We start from the raw sequence: 20,474 nt of genomic DNA, 5'->3' as shown, positions 1-20,474 counted from the left end.
TCTGAGAGCAGTAACTTCACCAGTCCAGGCTGGATCTCCCGGGAGGTTTTGCAGTGTAGTGTGTTGAGAAAAAGAGCTCCGTTGAGTCCTGCTAGTTCAAAAATATATCGTCCACGAATGAAGAAACAAAATTCTCCAAACAGAGAGGAAGCCTTCTTGCTGCCGACACGGCAACAGCGACTGTCACAAGGACTCGTCAGGTGCGATCAGCTGATTCGCCTGGCCGTGAGAATCACGGCATGCGTAAGCTCGCGCCTGAGTACTCATCTGAGCGAGAGTGAATCTGACGCGAGCAGCGCTGAGATGAACAAACCGAAACTGCGATATCGTGGAATGGGAATTGCTGCTGCTGGCGTATCGCCCATGGCGAGGTGTTGGTGTTCAATGGCGGTATTGTAGAGAGCCTACCTTTCTTGTAAAGACGTAGCCCTTACCTGATTGTTTATCGTGCGACTTCAGCTCCATCACGAACTTGGTATGCCCTTCGTGCTGTGATATTCGTGTATTTCATTCGCAATTGTATTTTCTCTCACCTTGAAGGGCTACCATGGGCCCTATCCTTGCCTGGACCTAGTCATATTTGAATTTTCTGGACGCGTTCAGGCATACAGATTTTGAAAACATATGGTTTACCCATACCTACATCACATGGTTCTTGAGTTATTGCTGGTTGTGTGTACATGTATTTGCGTGATCACCCCTCACATACATTGAGTTAGACCGGCAAAGGGTTAAACAAACTGGTCAAACCCTTCAAAACTGAAATAACATGTAAAACCGGAAAACCTGGCCTAAAAATAAACTTCAATTGTAGCGAAAACAAAGTATATAGCCAGAATTGTGAAGCGATGCAGAGACGGAATCTGGAGAAAAAAATAAAAAATATTTAAATAAATCCCATCGAATTTTGCAAAACACTACGCGTCTATAGTTTTGAAATGGACTGTAGGCATCGTTTTAGGGCGTTTTCATGTTGTCACATTCCGAGCCGTACCACTTATCGAGACAGATCAGATGCGGTAGAACCCTGGATATATAAACCAGTATCGTATCTACACTTAGCAAATCTTTAATATTCGATGCACTGCACTATCGGCCTGCATGCATTCCTCCGATACACTTCGCATACATACTCATTCTCTTGATGGTACGGAACTCTTGATAATACGGGACAGATACGGGATAGCGCCAGGCATGCCAATGGCACAAACAAACAAATAAACGAGAGAGCTTGGAAGCTCAGGACCCTACGCTATGCTTTTTTGCCTAGCTCACCCTGCATGTTATTAGAACTGATGGAAATGTTTTTGGAAATGCTTTTGCATTGCAGCAGCGTAGCTGTATCATTCTTGTGGCTTCACTTAATATGGGCTCTTCCCCCAAACATAGCAGTAGACGGCAATGCTGTGTTCCCTCCGCCGGGCCTGGGGTCCAAGGTCGTCACAGCCGGGGCGGCTGAGGCCGCCCCACTTTTTCGGGTTTTTTTTGTTTTTTTTTTTTTAGCACATTACAACTAAGCACAATGATCGCAGTTTTGCGCAAACGTGACAAATCCTTGTCTCCGATCGTGGTTTGTTGCAGAAAAAGGTCTTTCATTGCAGTTACACTGAAATGGCACCAAATGCCTGGAAATGCTTGCAATTGGCTTCAATTCTTGAATTTTTTTCCCGGGGGAGGGTAATGTTTGTCCCCGATCGTGGCGCCTTCTTCGTTTGTTGCAGAATCAAAAAGACTTTCATTGTAGTAACCGTACACTGAAATGGCACCAAATACCCGGAAATGCTTGCAATTGGCTTCAATTTTTGAATTTTTTCCCCGGGGCAGGACCCCCCGACCCCCCTTCCATGGCCGCCCCACTTGCAAAGTCGGTGCGACGGGCCTGGGGTCTACAGTACGTGAAGTACAGTCGACCCTTTGCGTCTTAGGAGACGAGAAAAGCCACTCTTGCTGAACTAACAAGGGTATCGGCTCCCTTGCAGGACTAAGCGTGGTCCCCTAAAACTGAACAATGTAGTGAGTACAATACTGACGACTTGCAGTGATGGTGTGGCCGACATACGACCACACAGTGCGCCTCTAGGCCACGAGTTGTAAGCCATGACTCTCAACTAACAAAAATGCCAAATCCTTCGCGGGACTAATCGTGGTTCATACAGACCTCTAGAATATTTCAGAGCCCAGCTTTTGGCTGCTGAACTCAATGGGTGGTCGCTTTCACGACAAGTCCGAGCCGGGTTATGACATTACTATAGTGAATAATTGTGCCAAAGGAAGAAGACTGGAAGCCAATTATTCCAGTATACGCCACGTTTCTGCAACTTCGAAGGGCTGTAACTCCCTTTGCGTGCAGATGACGTGTATACACGCGCCTGAACCCCATGCCGGTTCTCTGAGGATGTGTATACACGCGCTTCGGTTTGCTTCGTGTACGTGGTGAATAGACCAGTGTACAAACCTTTGTTACTCTGTGAAAGAGTATCAGCTCTTCACATACAATACACCGTTGGTATTGAGCTCAGCTATCCAGGGATATACAGTTCTTCACTGAGCGGTGACAAAATGAACACGGAAATCATGGGCTGGAGTGATCGTGGATTTTTTTGTTCGTGACTTCGCAGTTTTTTGGAGCATACCAGGGGATTTCCCTTTTGCCCTGCGCATGCGTTATGGACATCAGATGAAGCGCGTGGATCTCAGCTTTGCAGAGCAGTTTGAATCGTGAAAATCGGTTGAATTTGAGCGAGGAGCCGAAAAAGAATTTGTGACTGAGTTGTTGTTTCGTTCCGAGGCATGGTGGGCCAGTTGGGAGAGGTCATGGAAGTGGCCCTGGTGGAGCTCTGGAGCTGAGAGCTTCCAGGATGGATTTGCTTGGTAATGATCTTTCCAACAAGCCCAGGACGATGAAATTCCATCGAGGTGAACTGAAATGAGAATAAATTTGGTTCCGAGCAATGCGCCCAAACGCCACCAGGTGAGTCCGTACACTGGAGTGCCCGATTACTGCAGGCCAGCATGCAAAGGGTTAAACTACCCATGTACCTACCCACGTGATTATTGATTTATTTTTCTGGGCTGCTCTGGCATTTCAAAAAGGTTCCAAATGGGTGAATGCTTCAGGAAAGAGTTTCGGGAAGCTACCCTTCCTTTGTGGACGGCAACTGGTCATCACGAATAATATCATCAACAAACAAACAAACAAACACTATTCATTTTCAACTACCGTGTTATCTCTATTACAAGCCCAGTCTCTTGTATAAGCCCAGTCTCTGTTATAAGCGCACTCCAAGAGGGCTTCGAAAATATATAAGCCCAGTCTCTAATATAATGCGCCGGCCTTATAATGGAGAACTATATGGATCATGTCGCACAGTGTCACATACACACATTGTGGAGAAAAGTCCAGGATCCCCACGCGAAAAAAGTTCAGACTCAGTATAGAGCTTTTTCAAGGTTGTACCAACGGTCGGTCACCTTTTGGGGTCACGCGCGAGCAATTTTTGAATCGCTAGTGAACCGGTGAAGCCCAGTTCCCGTTCACCTTTTATGGGAATGAATGCGTGGAGGTGAAAGAAGCAGTGGAATGGCGCTCCATTTGATGTCCGACACTCGTGTTGAGTCAGAGCAGTTGCCAGGAAGCCCTTCCACGGCTTGGGCGAAAAAGAAAAAGCTTCAGAATCGCTCCAAGAGCTGGCGGAGACAAATCTCTCGCATTTCGTACACTTTTCAATGATCTCGAGGTGATCACCAGGGCAGTGGCAGAAAAGGCGTCCATTAAAAAGCTCTATATCAGGAAGTACAAAACTGCCATTCACCGTATCTGGTGGGAAACTTTGCTCTACTGGTAGAACAAAAAAATATGGACCAATGCATATGTACGAGGTGGATGAATTTAAAGGGAAACTGAACGCCAAAAATAAGTATGGCTTATCCGAAGGAGAATTGGGCACTGATTCCGATGAGCTATGTCTGGAGCCGATCAGAGAAGAGGAACCGTATCAAATTTCATAAATAACACCTTCCATATTTGGAAATTGGGCTTGATGACGTGCGTATTGCTTAGCTGTCACCATACTGTGCATGCTCAGCAGTGTAATTGAATGGAAGAAAACAATTACTTTGGTGTTTTGCAGCTCTATTTCGTTCCCTGACGGTAACCAAATCTAGATGTAGGAATCTCTTGAGCAGGAGAGTGACACATGTCTTCCCGAAGGCTATCCAGGCTGCAGTGGTGATGAAGAAGACACGATCATCTCTCCGAGATCGATTGTAGCAAATTGGAAAACTCATGGTGAATTTGCTTCCACTCCAAGGCAATGTCGAGGTATGAAGGGGGCTTGTACTGCCTTCCAAAGTGAAGAGGAGATGAACATGGCGTTGCATAGCTGTTGTTCTATGCCAACTTACCTACTCTTGCTGGTACCGTAGTGCATAATTGCAAATTTCGTAGACGAACAACTCGAGTCACTAGTGGCTAGTGAGCAACACTAACAGGTGAGATTTTTCAATTTGACAAAATTGTTTTTGTTTGAGAACTGACAGTGGCAGTCATTTGACTCAGTAGGTGTCTCTCTGCTGCTTCTTTCCCTTCATCGGTAGGGTTGTGCACCACCAATTTGACACGGTTCCTCTTCTCTGATCGGCTCAAGACATAGCTCATCGGAATCAGTGCCCAATTCTCCTTCGGATAAGCCATACTTATTTTTGGCGTTCAGTTTCCCTTTAAGCCCAGTCTCTTGTTTATGGCTGAGTATCTAATAACAAGCCCAAGGTCCAGGCTGATTGGAAAAAGCCCTTGGCTTATATTGGAGATAATCATGGTATCTGTTAGGCCCACAAGTCATGTAATTCATAAGTTCATGCATTATTCATTTGGCCTGGGTAGCTACTTGCACGTCCATGTTTGCCATAGCTAACCAGGCCCTTTATATTGCGTCGCTCACTTTAACCCTCTCTCTTCAACTCTCTCTCGCTTCAACTCTCTCTCTCTTCAATAAGCTCTCTTCAATAATCTCCCTCTTCAATAATCACCATGTAGTCGTTTCGTTCGTCTTGGTCTCTTGTCCCGTTTCTAATAGAGGTCGTTCCACCAACCTACCTGTTCCCGTCATCACTATCCTGCTCGGACTTAACATTGGCGCCCAACTCGGGGCTCGAACCCACGACCCTGAGATTATGAGTCTCATGCTCTACCGATCTTGCTCGGACTTAACAGTATCAGATGAAGCCATTTTTAATATTATGGAAAGCTAACCCTAAAATGGATATCGGAAATTGTGTTAAAGATCTTACAAGATTAGACGTATTTCATTTCTATAGCCGAACTGATGTTCTTCCAATACTTCGAGGTTGTTATAGGATAAATCCCTGGAGAAAATGAAAGATTTTTTGTTCAATATCACAAAAACAATTTAAAAGTTGAAGCTGAGTTAACCTTATGCAGACACCTCTGAGCAAAGTACAGCACCATGCTTGAGAAGATGATTTTCTAAAAGTTCCAGCCTATCCAATACAGTGCTAAAAGTCAAAGAAGAACTTCACAAAACAACTTCAGCGCGACAACATGCGGTCATACTAATAAATACAAAATGGCGGTCATACTGGATGACACAAGCAAGTTCACGAAACTTGGTCCGGTGTCTAATCATGATAATAGAGAGGTTCCGCATAACGTAATTACGTTAGTAAAAAACGTAATCGATCGATGGAAAGTCTTCCGTAAACTGCATGTGCATCTGTGTTCCGCCATACAGAGTTTTCAAATCACGTAGCTGCCCTTGGCAACTCCGAATGCGGCAGTGTACGACCAGATCGATCTGGGGAGAGAGTCATAAAGTTGTACCCCAATCCACTTACGGAGCAGCTACGTTATCAGAGCCCTATCTACATACTCTACATAGACATCTTTCCGTAAGTGGGGTGCAAACTCGCGAATTCAAGGGGTTTTTCCCGCACACTAACGTAAAGTTGGCCAACTTTACGTAGTGCGGAACCCCTCTATTTCAGCCCGGGTGGAGAAACTAATACAGAGTAAGCAAATATCAGAACATGAGTTTTTCATTATGCGACTACACATGTGTTTGACATAATTTCTTACTGGCTCAGTATCCGAGCAATTAATGTACACTTCCTTCATTTTCTTATTCTTTGTTTACACTGGCTCAGTATCCGAGTTTAAACTGGTTTCTTTCTTTATTTGTAAAGTGTGATTTTTCAACTTCTATACGTTTGAATGACGCATTGCATCGTTCGCTTTCAACAGTAATTGTTGCTAGTCTCATACACTTATATGGTTCCGACTGCATTTCTTTACAACTGCTGTGTATAAAAGCTTTAGCAAAAGATACATTTTACTCCTGTGATGAAGCAATATACGTGCAGAAACGGGTCGGTTATCATTGATTGCAATATACAAGTATGAATATCAACTAAACTACCATGCCCTTGTTGTGTCGGGAGTTAGATGTATCTTCCCTAGTGTGAATGTGAATGAATGGATGTGTCGGAAATTGTTCTTCCAGAAGTACATCATCACATTCGTCATTCAGCACTCGTTCTTACACAGGAAAGCCTAGGGGTGGACATTTCAGCCGGTTTTTTTTCAAGTCGGGTTTCTCCTAGGTTTAGCATCGTAAATCGACAGTGGTGGATAATCACCAGGTCACACACAATTTTTTATTGAAATCCACAAAGATACAAGTGAGATATGAATGGTTGAAGAGAGGCAATTGCATGAGGCGAAAGCAATACCATTTGTGGCACCAAGAGTACATAACCCCCCAGAGTGTGCAACTCCCACATACCCTGTTGTCCCGACAGAATTTCAAGTTGACGTCATTATTTATGACGCAATGCTCCTTGGAGCAGTGATTTACAACATGTGTACGGGTGTCAACGCATCACACGTTTTTCTTTGCAATAATTTGTACAGGATCGATCGGCTTCGGTCAACCACAGGTTCCGGATTCGTCTGATAATCCGTGTACAGTGCGCATTGCATCATCAAAATGACGTCAACTTGAAATTCTGTCGGGACAGCACCCATAGTGGAGTTGCACACTCTGGGGGGTTATGTACTCTTGGTGGCACCAACAGCATCCCCAAAGTGTTATCAGTGGATATAGTTGCAAAACATCAGAGTCACATTTTCAAACACACGGCTCTCACAAACACCAACAATCGTTTTTGGATCAACAAAATACTGATCAAGTTCACAATAGTCCAGAATACGGCAATTTTTACCACAATCACCATAGTAACCCCATAGCAACCCATAGTAACCCATGGCAACCCCATAGTAACAGCTTCGATTTGCTGAGAAAAAAGCTAATATCGACATAGAGTTCACCAGCAGGCAACTGCCGCTGCTAACTGCTATAAAAGACATTCTTCTGGCACTCAGAAGGTAAGCACACAGAGATAGCATACGCAAAATGAATTGAAAGCGGAATTTCTGCATACACAACGCACGTGCACACGTTAACGCCACTTCAAACAGAGATTCGATGTTGGAAACCAGTTTCTCTATTGGCAGCTCTTTTGTACCAGTAGAAAGTGCAAACTAAATTACTTCGGACCTTCTGCAGCAGAACAAACTCAAGTTGCAGAAGTAAAGCTGCGAATTGAGAGCAAGGTGTTCGTCAGTGACACAGAACATTTTTGAGAGCGGCTCCTGTGCTGCCTCCTTCGAGATCCAGAGTCCACCTACAGCCGTGATCTCCCTCAAAGTCTCCTTTTCCTTTTGATGTTGTTCTCTCTTGCGTGTGCCACCTGATCCTTCTCCTTCACTTGCTCCATACGGCAGTCATGAATTGTCTGCTGGCGAGCGGCCTCGAAATTCGAACAGAATATTGGTGCAGCGAGCCTGGATGCGTCGATCAAAGTGTCCCTCTCATCGGAGGATTTCTCCTGTAGCCACTGTGCCGTTTGATTGTCCGTAAACATCAGTAGCCGTTCAAGCACAACAGGGTCAAACGTGGGCTTTCAGCGTGCTTTGAAAACTGGCTTAGGTAGGACAACAGCGCATCTTTCTCCTCCGCCTCAAGCCCTTCTCCTCACTATGGGGGGGATACGTCCATATTTACTCCTTGCGCAGCTATGCGCAAAACCTGGTGAACAAGAACTCAACTGTTTCTGAATGGAAACACAACGCTGAAGACAAAAGGCAACGTTTCCAAACCCGTAATAACAACATTTCCTTGTGAAAAAACTCTTTGCTGGAAGTGTACATGACTTGCAAGTCGTAAAAATATACGCACTATGACGTATGTAGGCTCTCCTGAAAGCTGAACGTCAGAGCAGCACGATGCACTGAACTACAGGCCCGTACAACGAAGCATGGTGCGTACCTGTACAGTTTTGCGCATGCACTTGGCTGATACCACGCAAGTATGCACTCTCACCTCAGCAAAATTTGACAGGTCTTGTCACGTGACTGAAGTGCCTACCTGAGGAAAGTAGGGGTTGTCATCTAATGGCATACCGTATTTCCACGGATATAAGTCTTTTTTCAGAAAGTGGTGGACATCACGCAACTGCTTTGTGAATAAAAGGGGGTTTGTCAACTGACAACTGCTCTATTTAGTTGCTATATACTCTTTACATGAAAATTCATTTATTCCCGTAGGTATGCAGAAGACGTTACTTCAGTAACGTCTGGTGCTAGCCAGGGTCCACGCAGCTTTAATTTGGTGTTTGTTTGTTTGTTTGTGTGTTTGTGTGTTTGTGTCACGCCTGGCGCTATCCCGTATCTGTCCCGTACCGTACCGTACCATCAAACACAGCTGGCCACATACAGCTGGCCCCAATATTCAAATAGGGCTTTCGACAAAAGATGATAACGTGAAGCAACTTGGAAGAATGAGTATGAATGTGAAGTGTATGGGGGAATGCATGTAGGGCGATAGTGCGGGTTCGAAACCCAGGTTATGCCTAAAAAAAAGGAGAATTGAAAAGTTTATAACATCCCTATGCTTTTTTGCCTAGGTCATCAAGGCGGTAGACGGTGTCGTATTACCCTCGACCGTACATGTCCCGTACCTGTCCCGTACCTGTCCCGTACCTGTCCCGTATCTGTCCCGTACCGTACCGTGCCATCAAAGACGGCTGACCACAATGCATATTCAAATAGGGCTTTCAAATGCAAGATCATAACGTGAAGCAACGTGAAGTAACATAAAGTGGAAGAATTAGTATGTATGCGAAATGTATCTGGGGATGCATGCAGGGCGATAGTGCGGGTTCGAATCCCAGGTTACGTAAAAAAAAGGAAAATTTTATATGAATTTATAACATCCGTATGCTTTTTTTGTCAGGGTCATCAAGGCAAACAGGCATAGCATAGGGCCCTGAGCTTCCAAGCTCTCTTCAGCGACCTGAACTTTCAAACCCCCCTTGTTGATGATGTTGAAAAATTATTGACGTTTCGGGCCAGTCACCCATCGTCAGAACAATGTACAAGGAGCGAACCTGGCCTTTTATAACGAAAGCAAGCGAGAGGGGATTAAAAAAACATACACACAATAGCCGTATGCAATTGAGTGTCTGAATTTGCATGTACAACCGACAAGGAGAAATGCGCTGAAAAAGTGGGTATGCAACAGCTCAGCAGATAAAGCACAGGAAATGTGTGTACGAAGGTGTATACCACGATCATTGTGTGTACAACCCTGTACAGGCACAGCAAGATTTATTTTGAAGTACCAGTTTCACTGTTAGGGTGCTAGCGCCTTCAGTGGCCATCCGAAGGAGATATTGATCGCCGGACGACACCCTCGAATCTCGATGGACTCCCTAAGTTTCCTTCTGTTCATCCGTGTTTTCACGGCCAGTTCTTGGGCCTCAATGAAAATCACATCTGTTCTCTTGATGGCTCCGTGCTGCTGGTGATCAGGAGCCATGTGTTTACCCCACGGTTTGTCGAGCATCCTGTGACTTGCTTCATAGTGGTGTTCCTCGAACCGGACTCTTGCGACCCTGAGGGTCTCGCCGGCATACCGCTTCCGACACAGTGCACACTTCATCATATAGATAATGCCGGGGGAATCACACATGGAGCTCGGCAAACCAGAGGAGCATGAGATGCAGGGGTTGAGCGGTCTTCCTCGCCTCCGCTGTTCTCCGTGCCTCGCTCCTTCTTGTATTATGCTGCACTTTGATGGATTCAGCGCTGACTTCACGAGGGCATCTTTGAGGTTGAGTGTGTGTTCAGACACAACATTGACCAGGAACCCCGAGCGCTCGACTAAATGCTTCGCCTTCCGCTGAATGTCTTCTGAGCGAAATGGTAGCTTCAGTATAGCGTCATCTCTTTTCATATATGGCTCACGTCGTTGGGCGGTATGGCAACTTTTGTGAGAAATCTCTTCGATGATTGCCTCGGGATAGTTGTTGCTTCTCAGTAATTTCTTCGTCATATCGAGACTCTCACAGGCTTGTGCCGGTGAGGACGAATTCTTTCGAGCTCTGGTGAAGTGCTGCTTACCGACCGCATACTTGATGGTGCCTGGACAGGAGACTGCGCTCTTGAACATTATTCTTTAGAAATGTCACATGTCACATGTTGCACGTTGATACTATTAGTGTATTGTAGTTACGAATTGTGTACAGAACTGTCACATGCTGCAAGGGCAGTATTGTCAAGACATGCTAGGTCGCTTGCAATATTGGTGCGGTGCGTATTACTGCTATGCATTTCGCGAGTGTAATATATATTTGTTAGTCTGTTAGAATTACATCACGAGTGCATATCTTTACGTCTGCGGCGAGACACATTTTATGATACAGTAATTGCTATGCGTGTTCGTACCACGACATGTTCACGAGCGGAATATCTTGTGAATTGTGCTACAGTCAAACCTTGTTAGGACGAACACTGATAAGGCGAACTTTCCATGAGTACGAACTAAGGCCAATCCTATGGTTGGCCAGGCATCAATTCAAGTCAAAATTATTCGTTTACGACGAACTTCTGTACAGCGAACTTTCGCGAAGACGAACTATTTTCAAGTGTGATTTGAACAAAGTCAGTGTGGTCATGTACATGTAGTACGAACTTTCGGTCCACGAGCGTGCGCGTGCGCTGGCTGCCTTTTTTCTTCTTCTTTTTTCAATAGTCGAGGTCATATTGTACGTACAGTACAAATTGTTTTCAAGCATGTTTTTAACAAAATAATCAGTGCGTTGTACGAACGTTCGACACAGTCGTGATTCATTGCACTTTGTCATTGTACTTGCCTGTTTCTGGCTTATGCTAAGAATAACATGCTTCCCATGTACCACAGCATGCACCTTCACGTAAATACAATCCATCTGATATGCACATCGATTTTTTGTCAGATCTGGATAAGAAGAACTCCCGATAAGACAAACAAATGTGTTCAGTCCCTTGAAGTTCGTCCTAACGAGGTTTCTAACGAGGTTTGACTGTAATTTATTATAAAAGTAGAATTGTTGACACACTAATTATTGGTTGCAATGTACATGTACTTACTAGTACTTGATCCGGTGCATTATCGCCATCCGCAGCAACTCCGCTACGATCTACTTGGCGAAACTTACTCTCGCTGACATGGTGTGCTGTCACCCTGTCGCTGGGTGCAAGCACCCCTCGACAGACACTGTTTTAACCTCTGTAATCAACAATTCTTTATTTAATTCTTTCACTTCAGCAGATTGCGAGTTTCTGTTTGTTCTGCCTTCAAATTATTGCTTTTCTTTTCGTTGCACCTGCACTCCGCGCTGCACGCGGACTTTGGCAGTCGCCATTTTTAGTATCTCTATGGCTACGATGATTGATGCATTTTCTGTACGCTGCATTTTCTCTCTATGCCACGTCATTGTGTGCATGCATGCGGCGCAAGCCAAATGCACGCACGCTGCACGTTTTGCTCAGGACAGCGATTTGACGATCGTTGTTCAGTGTGTTCCTTGGTGTTCTTGTTGGAACGAGTGGTAATGTCGATTAAAGGAGTTTCTGGGTTTTTGTGGTCTGCCTGACGATGGGTAGTTGCGGGACCAAATCGCACCGCAACATTTGGTAGCAGAGGATGGTTATCGAAGCTGTAGTATAGTAGTCACGTGTAGGCAGTAGTAGTAAGACTAAGAGACTCAGTAACTGAAGCAAGAATACCAGAAACCACAATGAAAGAAAGGACACTGGCAAAGGCCCAGTTCACAAACAGCAGAAGAGCGATGCTGGTAGAGATAAACAAGGATGAAGCAGACAAGAAGGAAATACTAAGGGCACTGGGTGACCTCGGTGCTCTTGCCACATCCACCATCGCCTGTTGTGTGGAAGGTGATGCTGCGGACTGGTACGAGGAAGTCCAGCTGTTGGAACAGCAATATGGCGAAGCTGTATCGAGAGCAGGGGATGTGCTGGAACAGCTTATGTTAGCAGTAGAGCTGACAGGGCAGTTAGCTTTTTTCGAGCTCCATAGTTTTTCGCAGGTTTTGTAGGAGCGGACCGGCAGCAGGGCGGTCTGGAGCAGGGTAGGACCCGAGTGACTGGATAGTTTAAAATTAGGTAGTAGATAGTTAGAGCGTTCCAAAATGCCCACGTCCGGTAAAAATCGCAGTTGGAATTCGGTCTCTCCGAAAGTTCTAAAGAGGAACACGGGGACTTTCCACGTTCCACTGCACACGAAAACCCTCGAAGTTGCTGAGGCCCTGATTGAACATGGCTACACCGACCTGATATCCATGCAGCTGACCAGTAACTTGAGCTGCAAGGCCACGTTTCGCTCCCGAGACACTCTGACGCGACTTTGCCGAAATGGTTTCCATCTCATGTCAGTGGAAGTGCGCATCACTCAACTGGTGCCTGATTCCGTGGAAATCCAAATTCACGATGTGCCCATCTGGGTCCAGGACGACGTTATTATCGAAAGCCTGGGTGTCTTTGGATTGGCCATTGGGCCTCTTTGCCATGGATTTGTCAAGACGAAGTCAGGGCTCGTCATTGCCACTGGTATCCGCTTCGCCACATTCTCTCTTCGCCCCAACATGCAGATTCCGTCGTATGTGAAAACATCTACGAACAACTTGTTTCGTGTACGCTACGAAGGCCAGCCTGCAACCTGTCGTAGATGCTCCCAACCGGGACACATCGCTGCAGATTGCAAACTCGCCACAGGAACGACATACGCCAAGCGAACCTCCCACACCAGAACAAGCGCAACTGCAACTGTCGGAGTGCAACCTGGTGAACTTACCGTACAGACCGGAGTCCAAAACGAGTCGCCAGACTCGGCACGCTCCAGCAGCAGGCCCAGCACCAGCCTGAGTACTCTCTCGAGTATTGGATGTAGTACGAGTGCAACTCCTGTGGGGTCAAATGTTGGAGAACCCGCAGTCAGCACTGAAGTGTTCGAAACGGATTTGAATTTGAAAACTACGAAAGTCGATAAGCGGACTACTGAGGTTACTTCAGCATTGAAAAACCTGACAGATACTGAGCCAGACCTGTCGTCCGCACAGGGATCGCTGTCAAGCATGACAGCACACCCCAGAACTCCCCTCGCGGATGTCGAAATAGACATTGCAGAGCCAGATCTAGAACGGACAGAGCGACTCCTCTCAGAAGTGGCATCAAACATCAACACCGAAGCGATCCGCACTTGGTTCACGCCTAAACGTCGAGGCAGGAATGCCAGCACTAAGTCCTCACTAGAGTTGGCAATTGGGGTGCAGAAGAAGGATTCCCGGAAACCAACAAATCTAGCTCCAGGCTCACGATTAAGTCCGCTTGCCAGAGTCTTATCGTGACTCGAAAAAAGAAAATGCAGAACTATAACTATAATGGAACACCCACAGCACCACCTACCTCCTCGACCCAGTCACTGCGCCTCCTGGTGACTAATGCTTTTAGCTTAGCAAACAAATTTGGAGAATTTGTCCACACCTGTCACGCATCACATTGTTGACATCACTGTTGTGACCGATGTTTGATGCAACTATCATGCCAGCTGATGTGATAATCCCTGGCTACACGATGACTCGGAAGGACAGGAATGTCTTTGGAGGTGGAGTCGCAGTCTGGACGAAGTCAGAACTCTCGGTTGCCCATCTCCAAGAGCTGGAGAATGGAACTCATGAGATCCTTTGGGTGCCTGTAGCCCTGGGGCACGATAGAAAAATGACTTTGGGAGCGGTTTACCGCCCTGGAACATCAGCTGCAAATGACCTATCCCTAGTGGAGCACCTGGACCAGAACTTGGACAACATACGCAGTACTGGCACCAACATTGTCATAGCCGGTGACTTCAATGTCCACCACGCCGAGTGATTACACAGTTCGAAGACGACCGCTGCCGGCGAGGCTTTGGAAGAACTCTGTGCAGCACACCAACTCACCCAGCACGTCGATAAGCCAACCCGAGGTAACAACACCCTGGACCTCATCCTCTCTGACTTTGTCTGTCCTGTCACAACCACAACTCATGCCCCACTAGGAAAATCAGATCATGCCGTGCTGATCTCAGACTTCTTCACCGTCTCTCCTCCGCGAGAGCCCGCCACTGTTAGGACACTATGGAGGTACAACCGTGCAGACTGGGGTCGGCTCCGTGCCTTTCTGAGGGCAGCCGACTGGAACGTGATAGTTTCGGGTGATCCTGAGGAGTCCTCTTCTAGGCTCACACAAGTGACCAGCGCAGGCATGAAGACGTTTATCCCAAACCGAGAACATCACACTCACTCATCAGACCCACACTGGTGGACCCCGGAATGTGATGATGCCCTACATGCAAAGGAAACCGCCTGGACAGCCTGGCGACGTAACCCTGGCAACTTGGACATCAAGTCCTCATACATTAAAGCTGTCAACCTCTGCGCTGCCCGGTTCCACCGGGCCAGAGTCTCCTTTGAGAGCCCGCTCCGCAACAAGCTCACGTCTGGGTCACTTACGGACAAAGGGTGGTGGACTGCGGTGAAGCAAGCTGCTGGTCTGAGCCGTGGAAATGAGATCCCGCTACTCGTGGACCAAAGTAAGAGGGAGTTCCACTCCAGCGATGACAAAGCCAACTGCTTAGCAAGATACTTTGCCACGAAGTGTAGTCTTGGAGATCGTGACAAATCTCCAGACTCACTCCCTCCCAGTGCTCAACCTTTGCATGGCAGCCTAGATCGTATCCATTTTCGAGTGTCTAATGTCCAGCGACGGCTAGCCAGGCTCAACCCTTGTAAAGCCACTGGCCCTGATGGCCTTCCCACTCGGGTCCTGAAGGAATGCTCTCGTGAGCTGGCCCCAGCAGTCACCAAGCTCTTCGAGCTGTCCTTCCGATGTGGAATCCTGCCATGTAGCTGGAAGTTGGCGCATAGCATGCCAGTGTTCAAAAAGAACTCCAAATCTAATCCGGCCAACTACCGCCCAGTGTCTCTTCTCTCGATCTTCTCCAAGGTAATGGAAGGCATCATCAACTCGCAGGTGGTCAACCATCTTGGGCGGAACCGACTGCTTCCTGACAGCCAGTATGGATTCCGTAGAGGCAGGGGAACTGCTGATGTCCTGACAGCCCTGCAGAACGAATGGGCCCAGGCTGTTGCAAACGGTGGATCTGCTCAAGTGGTAGCCATGGATATAGCTGGCGCGTTCGATCGTGTGTCGCACACCGGTCTCCTGTACAAGGCAGAACGGGCTGGCATCAGGGGTACACTACTGACTTGGCTTCAGGACTACCTACATAGCCGCCAACTGAAAGTTGTGGTCAGCGGTCAAGCTTCATCTGCTCAGCCTATCACCGCGGGAGTACCTCAGGGAAGTATCCTCGGGCCGACTCTATTTCTTACCTACGTCAGCGACATCGACCAATGTCTTACCCCCGGAACGCTCCTTAGATCCTTTGCTGATGACACCACGCTATACAGCCTGTTGCAACCAGGAACTGCTGCTCCCCACAATGCCTCCTTACAAGATGCCCTGCATGGCCTTCAAGAGTGGGGTTAGCGGTGGCGGGTGACATTTGAGCCATCCAAGTCACAGCAGCTACTGTGCACACGATCCTTGGACCCAGCCACTCCAGGCATCTCATTTGGTGGTGTCGACATTGCCCAGGCATCGACACTGAAGCTGTTGGGCATATTGTTCGACTCAAAGCTCTCGTTTCGCCAGCCCATCAGCAGCATGGCGGTGAGAGAAGTCAACATCTTGGGCTTTTGCGCCGAGCCGCGCGGATACTTGACACCAATGGCCGTCTGAGTGTCTACCGAGGATTCATTCGCCCTATGCTGGAGTATGCTCCACTGGTCTGGATGTCTGCTGCCCCGGCTCATCTGGCCAGGCTCGACCGCATTCAGCAGAAGGCAATGGCCATCATAGGACCAGATGTGCTCCTCCAGAGTCTGGCTGCACGACGCACTCTCTCTGGGCTGTGCTACATGTACAAGCTTCAGTGGATCGGAAGCCCACAACAGCTGACCAACATTGTCCCACTAGCTGCACCCACTGTGGTTCGTCCACGAACCCGACACACGCACGCGGCGGCCCATCCTCACCAGCTCCTCAATAACCTACCACCAGCTGCACCGGAGTACATCAGAGTACATCAGGTGGTCCTTCCCCTTTAATTCTTTCACTTCAGCAGATTGCGAGTTTCTGTTTGTTCTGCCTTCAAATGGCACCTATGCATAATTTTCCCGCGGTTTTTTGTGCGGGGCAACTTCACGACCTCGACACTGTACTTGCACCACGCAGCGCAGCATGCAGTCTCATGCATGCACGCGTGGAAACTCTGATGATCGTAGAGCCCGGCTACGTACCTGCTTCGCGTTTGCTGAGGCTGAAGTACAATGTACAATTTTTTTTCTTTTGTGTTGGTGAAGAATCAAACTCAAAGCAAGACATTTATTTCCTTCTTGGAAGGCAAGGGTTGTCACAGTTTGCTGTTGTGTATAAGTAGCAAGTTAGTTAGAGATCAGTAAGCAGCTGACACAATCATGCCAAGCAACGCTCATTGTATCGTCCCTGGCTGCTCAAATCGTAAAAGCAGCTGCAAGTTTGGTTTGTTTGAGTCTGATGATGCGAACTCGCAAGGACGAAAAGTGTTTGTGAAGCGTCGTCTATGTGGATCAGACCTGGCTCGTGTTGGCTGCGGAGGAACAGCAGAGGTCTGTAAAGCTGTATCTTTTCATCGTTTGCCTAAAGATTCGGATCGACGCCGGCATATCAGGGCCGAGTGGCTTGCCAAACTACCAAGAGTCAACACTCCTCTTTCTGGAAACTCGTATGTCTGTGGGGTGCACTTTTCTGGTGGTCGACCTGTGACGGAGGACGAGCCACCTTCCCGTTTCTTGGACAAAGCCGTCGTAGTGAAGAGGAAGAGCCGTGTTTCGACAGGCGAAGTCAGTCGACCCGTTGAAGCGATTGATATTGATGACGATGTTGATTTACCAGTCACAGATGAATCGGTGCCTGAGGCTGCAACACTTTTAGCTGACCATGATTATGGTGAAGTTCCCGTTCTCCAAGAGAACAAAATAAAGACTTTGGAAGCACAAGTGGCTAAGTTGCGGTCCCAGTTGGAGCAGGCCTTGTACAATTTGGATGAATCGGAAGAAGCTTTGCGGAAATGCCAACTCCATTACTCGAACATCCGACATGACAACAAGATTGTACTGTTTTACACGGGCCTGAGTTCTCTGGCGTTTGACTTGTTGCTGGATCAGTTGCGGTGTGGATGTCAAGACATGTGCTTTGCTACTAAAGTGCCAGCTGATTTCCTTGGCCAGGACAGCCGTGGCAGACGAAGAGCATTGGTGTATGAAGACGAGTTGCTATTGACCCTTGTCAAACTTCGGCATGCTTTCCCTGAGTCAGATTTAGCACTGCGATTCGGAATAGATCAATCCACGGTGTCCCGAATATTTTCAACGTACATTCGTTGCATGTACTTCTCTATGAAAGAAGTGGACATTTGGCCGAGCCGGGCTCTGATTGATCGCTACATGCCCGACGTCTTCAAAGACAAGTACCCACGCACCCGGGTAATTATTGACGCAACAGAGTTTCCCATTGAGAAGCCAGCCAACCCAACTGTACAAGCAGCCACCTGGTCGAATTACAAAAACAGGAACACTTTCAAACTGTTAGTTGGTGTGACACCTACCGGTGCAATATCGTTTCTGTCTCCTCTTTATGGCGGGCGCATTTCTGATAAGAAACTGACAAAGCGAAGTGGGCTAATGAAGTTGATGGAGAAGGGTGATGCCATCATGGCCGACCGTGGTTTCGACATTGCCGATCTGCTACCGGAGGGTGTCGATCTCAACATACCCCCGTTTCTTGGTTCTCGAGATCAGCTTGATGAAGAAGAGGTGATCGAAACTCGGCGTATTGCTAGCGTGCGTATTCATGTGGAGAGAGCAATGGAAAGGATCAAGAACTTCAGGATAACTCACTTCTTATCTTCCGTGTTGTGCCCTTTGGCTGAGCAGATCATATTTGTGTGTGCATTCCTCACTAACTACATGGAGCCCCTGGTACCTCCGCCTGTTAGTAAGCCATCGACACAGTCTGCACACTTTTCCTCTGCTGCAGAAGTTGCCCAGATATCACCAGATGCAAACATTTCTGCAGTGGCTGTTTCAGCTGGCACATTTCTTTCACCTGCCATTACTGCTTCTGCTGCTGCTTCCGCTGCTACTTCTGCTGCTACGAATGTGCCATCTCCTGTAGCTGCTACTGCTGCTGCTATCAGCGTGCCATCTTCTTCTGTAGCCGCTGCTGCCTATGTGACCACTCCCGTATGTTTGTTTTGCAAGCGCTCAGATGGCCCACTTCTTAGAGTTTGTAGGTCTTGTAACTCACGCTACCACCATATGTGTCAGAATGATGATGAAGATGGGCGTCTATGTAATTCTTGCTTTATGACCAGGCCGCTCTGTTGAAAGCTTTTTGCGCATGCCGATATTCCTACGTGGCCTCGGTATTTTCTTTCCCTCTTTTCTTTGTGTTATGTTGTGAGTAATGGTGCCCCTACACAATGATGCTTATTTCACTCAGGACTTCGTACTTCGAAGTAGAAGTAGTGATGCTCCTATTTGTCTGTTTGTGCTGTTCACCAGGTAGGAAATGTGGCCTGTGACTGCTGCAAGTGCCGCTTACTTTGAAGTAAATACGAATACTCATGTAACGTTCATGCCTTTTTGAACTCCGTTGTAACACGGAATGGCGAGCTATTGTAAACCAGTTGTACGTGCCGTTTTTTGTAGTGGTTACCAGTAATGGCAGTATAATTTACTATAACGCACTGTTTACGGCAGAGTTCCACTGTCTTGGGTACATGTATACAACACTACCTAATCATGTACAAATGCAGGAAGCCGGTAGCTGATGGAACTATCCACCATCTAATCACGGCGTTTATATCAAGAAGGAGCTACAGAACAGGGCAGAACAGAAAAAGCTATAATAAAGAACATAGAGTGCAGCGTATAGAACAGTTCAGACACACTTACAGAAGGAAAGATTGCCACAAATCAGGGAAGAATGTAAACAGTCAAGACTACAGGAACTGGAGCAAAGTGAGCAATGGTCATCTCAGATGACGAGGAATATATCTATTACCAAGAAACTTGATCACAGAGCCAGTTTCGGGAGAACATGATCAAAATAAAATGTTCGGCAAGCTGCGAGAGTTTTCTTGACATGCACTTCACAAAATGAAATGCGCTCAACAAAAAGATCATTGCAGGGAGACCACACTACAAAGTCACAAAATTGAAGGCCTGCAGCAAAGAGCTGCATTTGCACTTGTGTATAGTAGGCATGTGTTGTTTTGAGAGAAAGCACACCATCCTTGTTGGACAAACAAAATGATGCAGTAGACCCAGCTACCTCTGCTAGACTTTGGTCTCTAGCAACAAACGGGCATTTAATCTCGAGCAAAAGTGATGTATCACCATCCCTAACAATGCCATCGGGACTGGCACCAAACCAGCATTCATCAGCATGCACAAATAAGCCACATGCAACAACATCTATCAGCTTGCCAGACTTGGCTTGGTGGGCTACGTAGGCACATCGTGCCTCTTCTTCATGATCAATCCCCCATCTGGTTGCAGGAGTGGTGAACGCCGGCCGATCAATGATAGTTTTTATGAGGGATGACGGGTCAGTCTGAGGTCGTCGATGAGCTACAGTATGGGCAATGGAAGCTGTAATACGCTTCTTTCGTTCATTCCTCCAGAGTTCACTTGTTGTTTGGGATGCAGTGGCTTCTTGCAGGGCATTGGCTTCTTCACAAGTAAGTATGACATTGGACTCGTACCACAGCATCTGCTTGTCCTCAGTTAGCCACTCGCAGTCAGATGGCACAGGTGTCACATCACCTGATCTGCTGTGCTCAACCTGCCACTTGTCCTTCTGTTCTCCTGCCCTAGCCAGTCTCTCCTTTTTCTGCGCTTGGGCTCTGTGCAACCTGTCCTCCTTCTGCTTAGCAGCAAATCCTGAGCTACCAGCAACAAGAGGCAATGCTAGG

At 47.2% G+C, this 20,474-nt stretch overlaps 1 protein-coding gene across 1 annotated transcript in view; it reads right to left on the bottom strand.

The window, feature by feature from the left end:
- LOC135824255 (uncharacterized) overlaps window positions 1-20,474 on the bottom strand; it is a 371,974-nt gene that overhangs the window by 218,604 nt on the left and 132,896 nt on the right. Inside the window, exon 6 of the mRNA XM_065336986.1 lies at window positions 5,290-5,364. Coding sequence (XP_065193058.1) covers window positions 5,290-5,364 — 75 coding nt within the window. The remainder of the gene's footprint in view (window positions 1-5,289; window positions 5,365-20,474) is intronic.

Source organism: Sycon ciliatum, chromosome 9 (genome assembly GCF_964019385.1).
Source record: "Sycon ciliatum chromosome 9, ocSycCili1.1, whole genome shotgun sequence".
NCBI classification, from domain to species: domain Eukaryota; kingdom Metazoa; phylum Porifera; class Calcarea; order Leucosolenida; family Sycettidae; genus Sycon; species Sycon ciliatum.
This window is presented reverse-complemented; position numbering and strand designations above follow the sequence as displayed.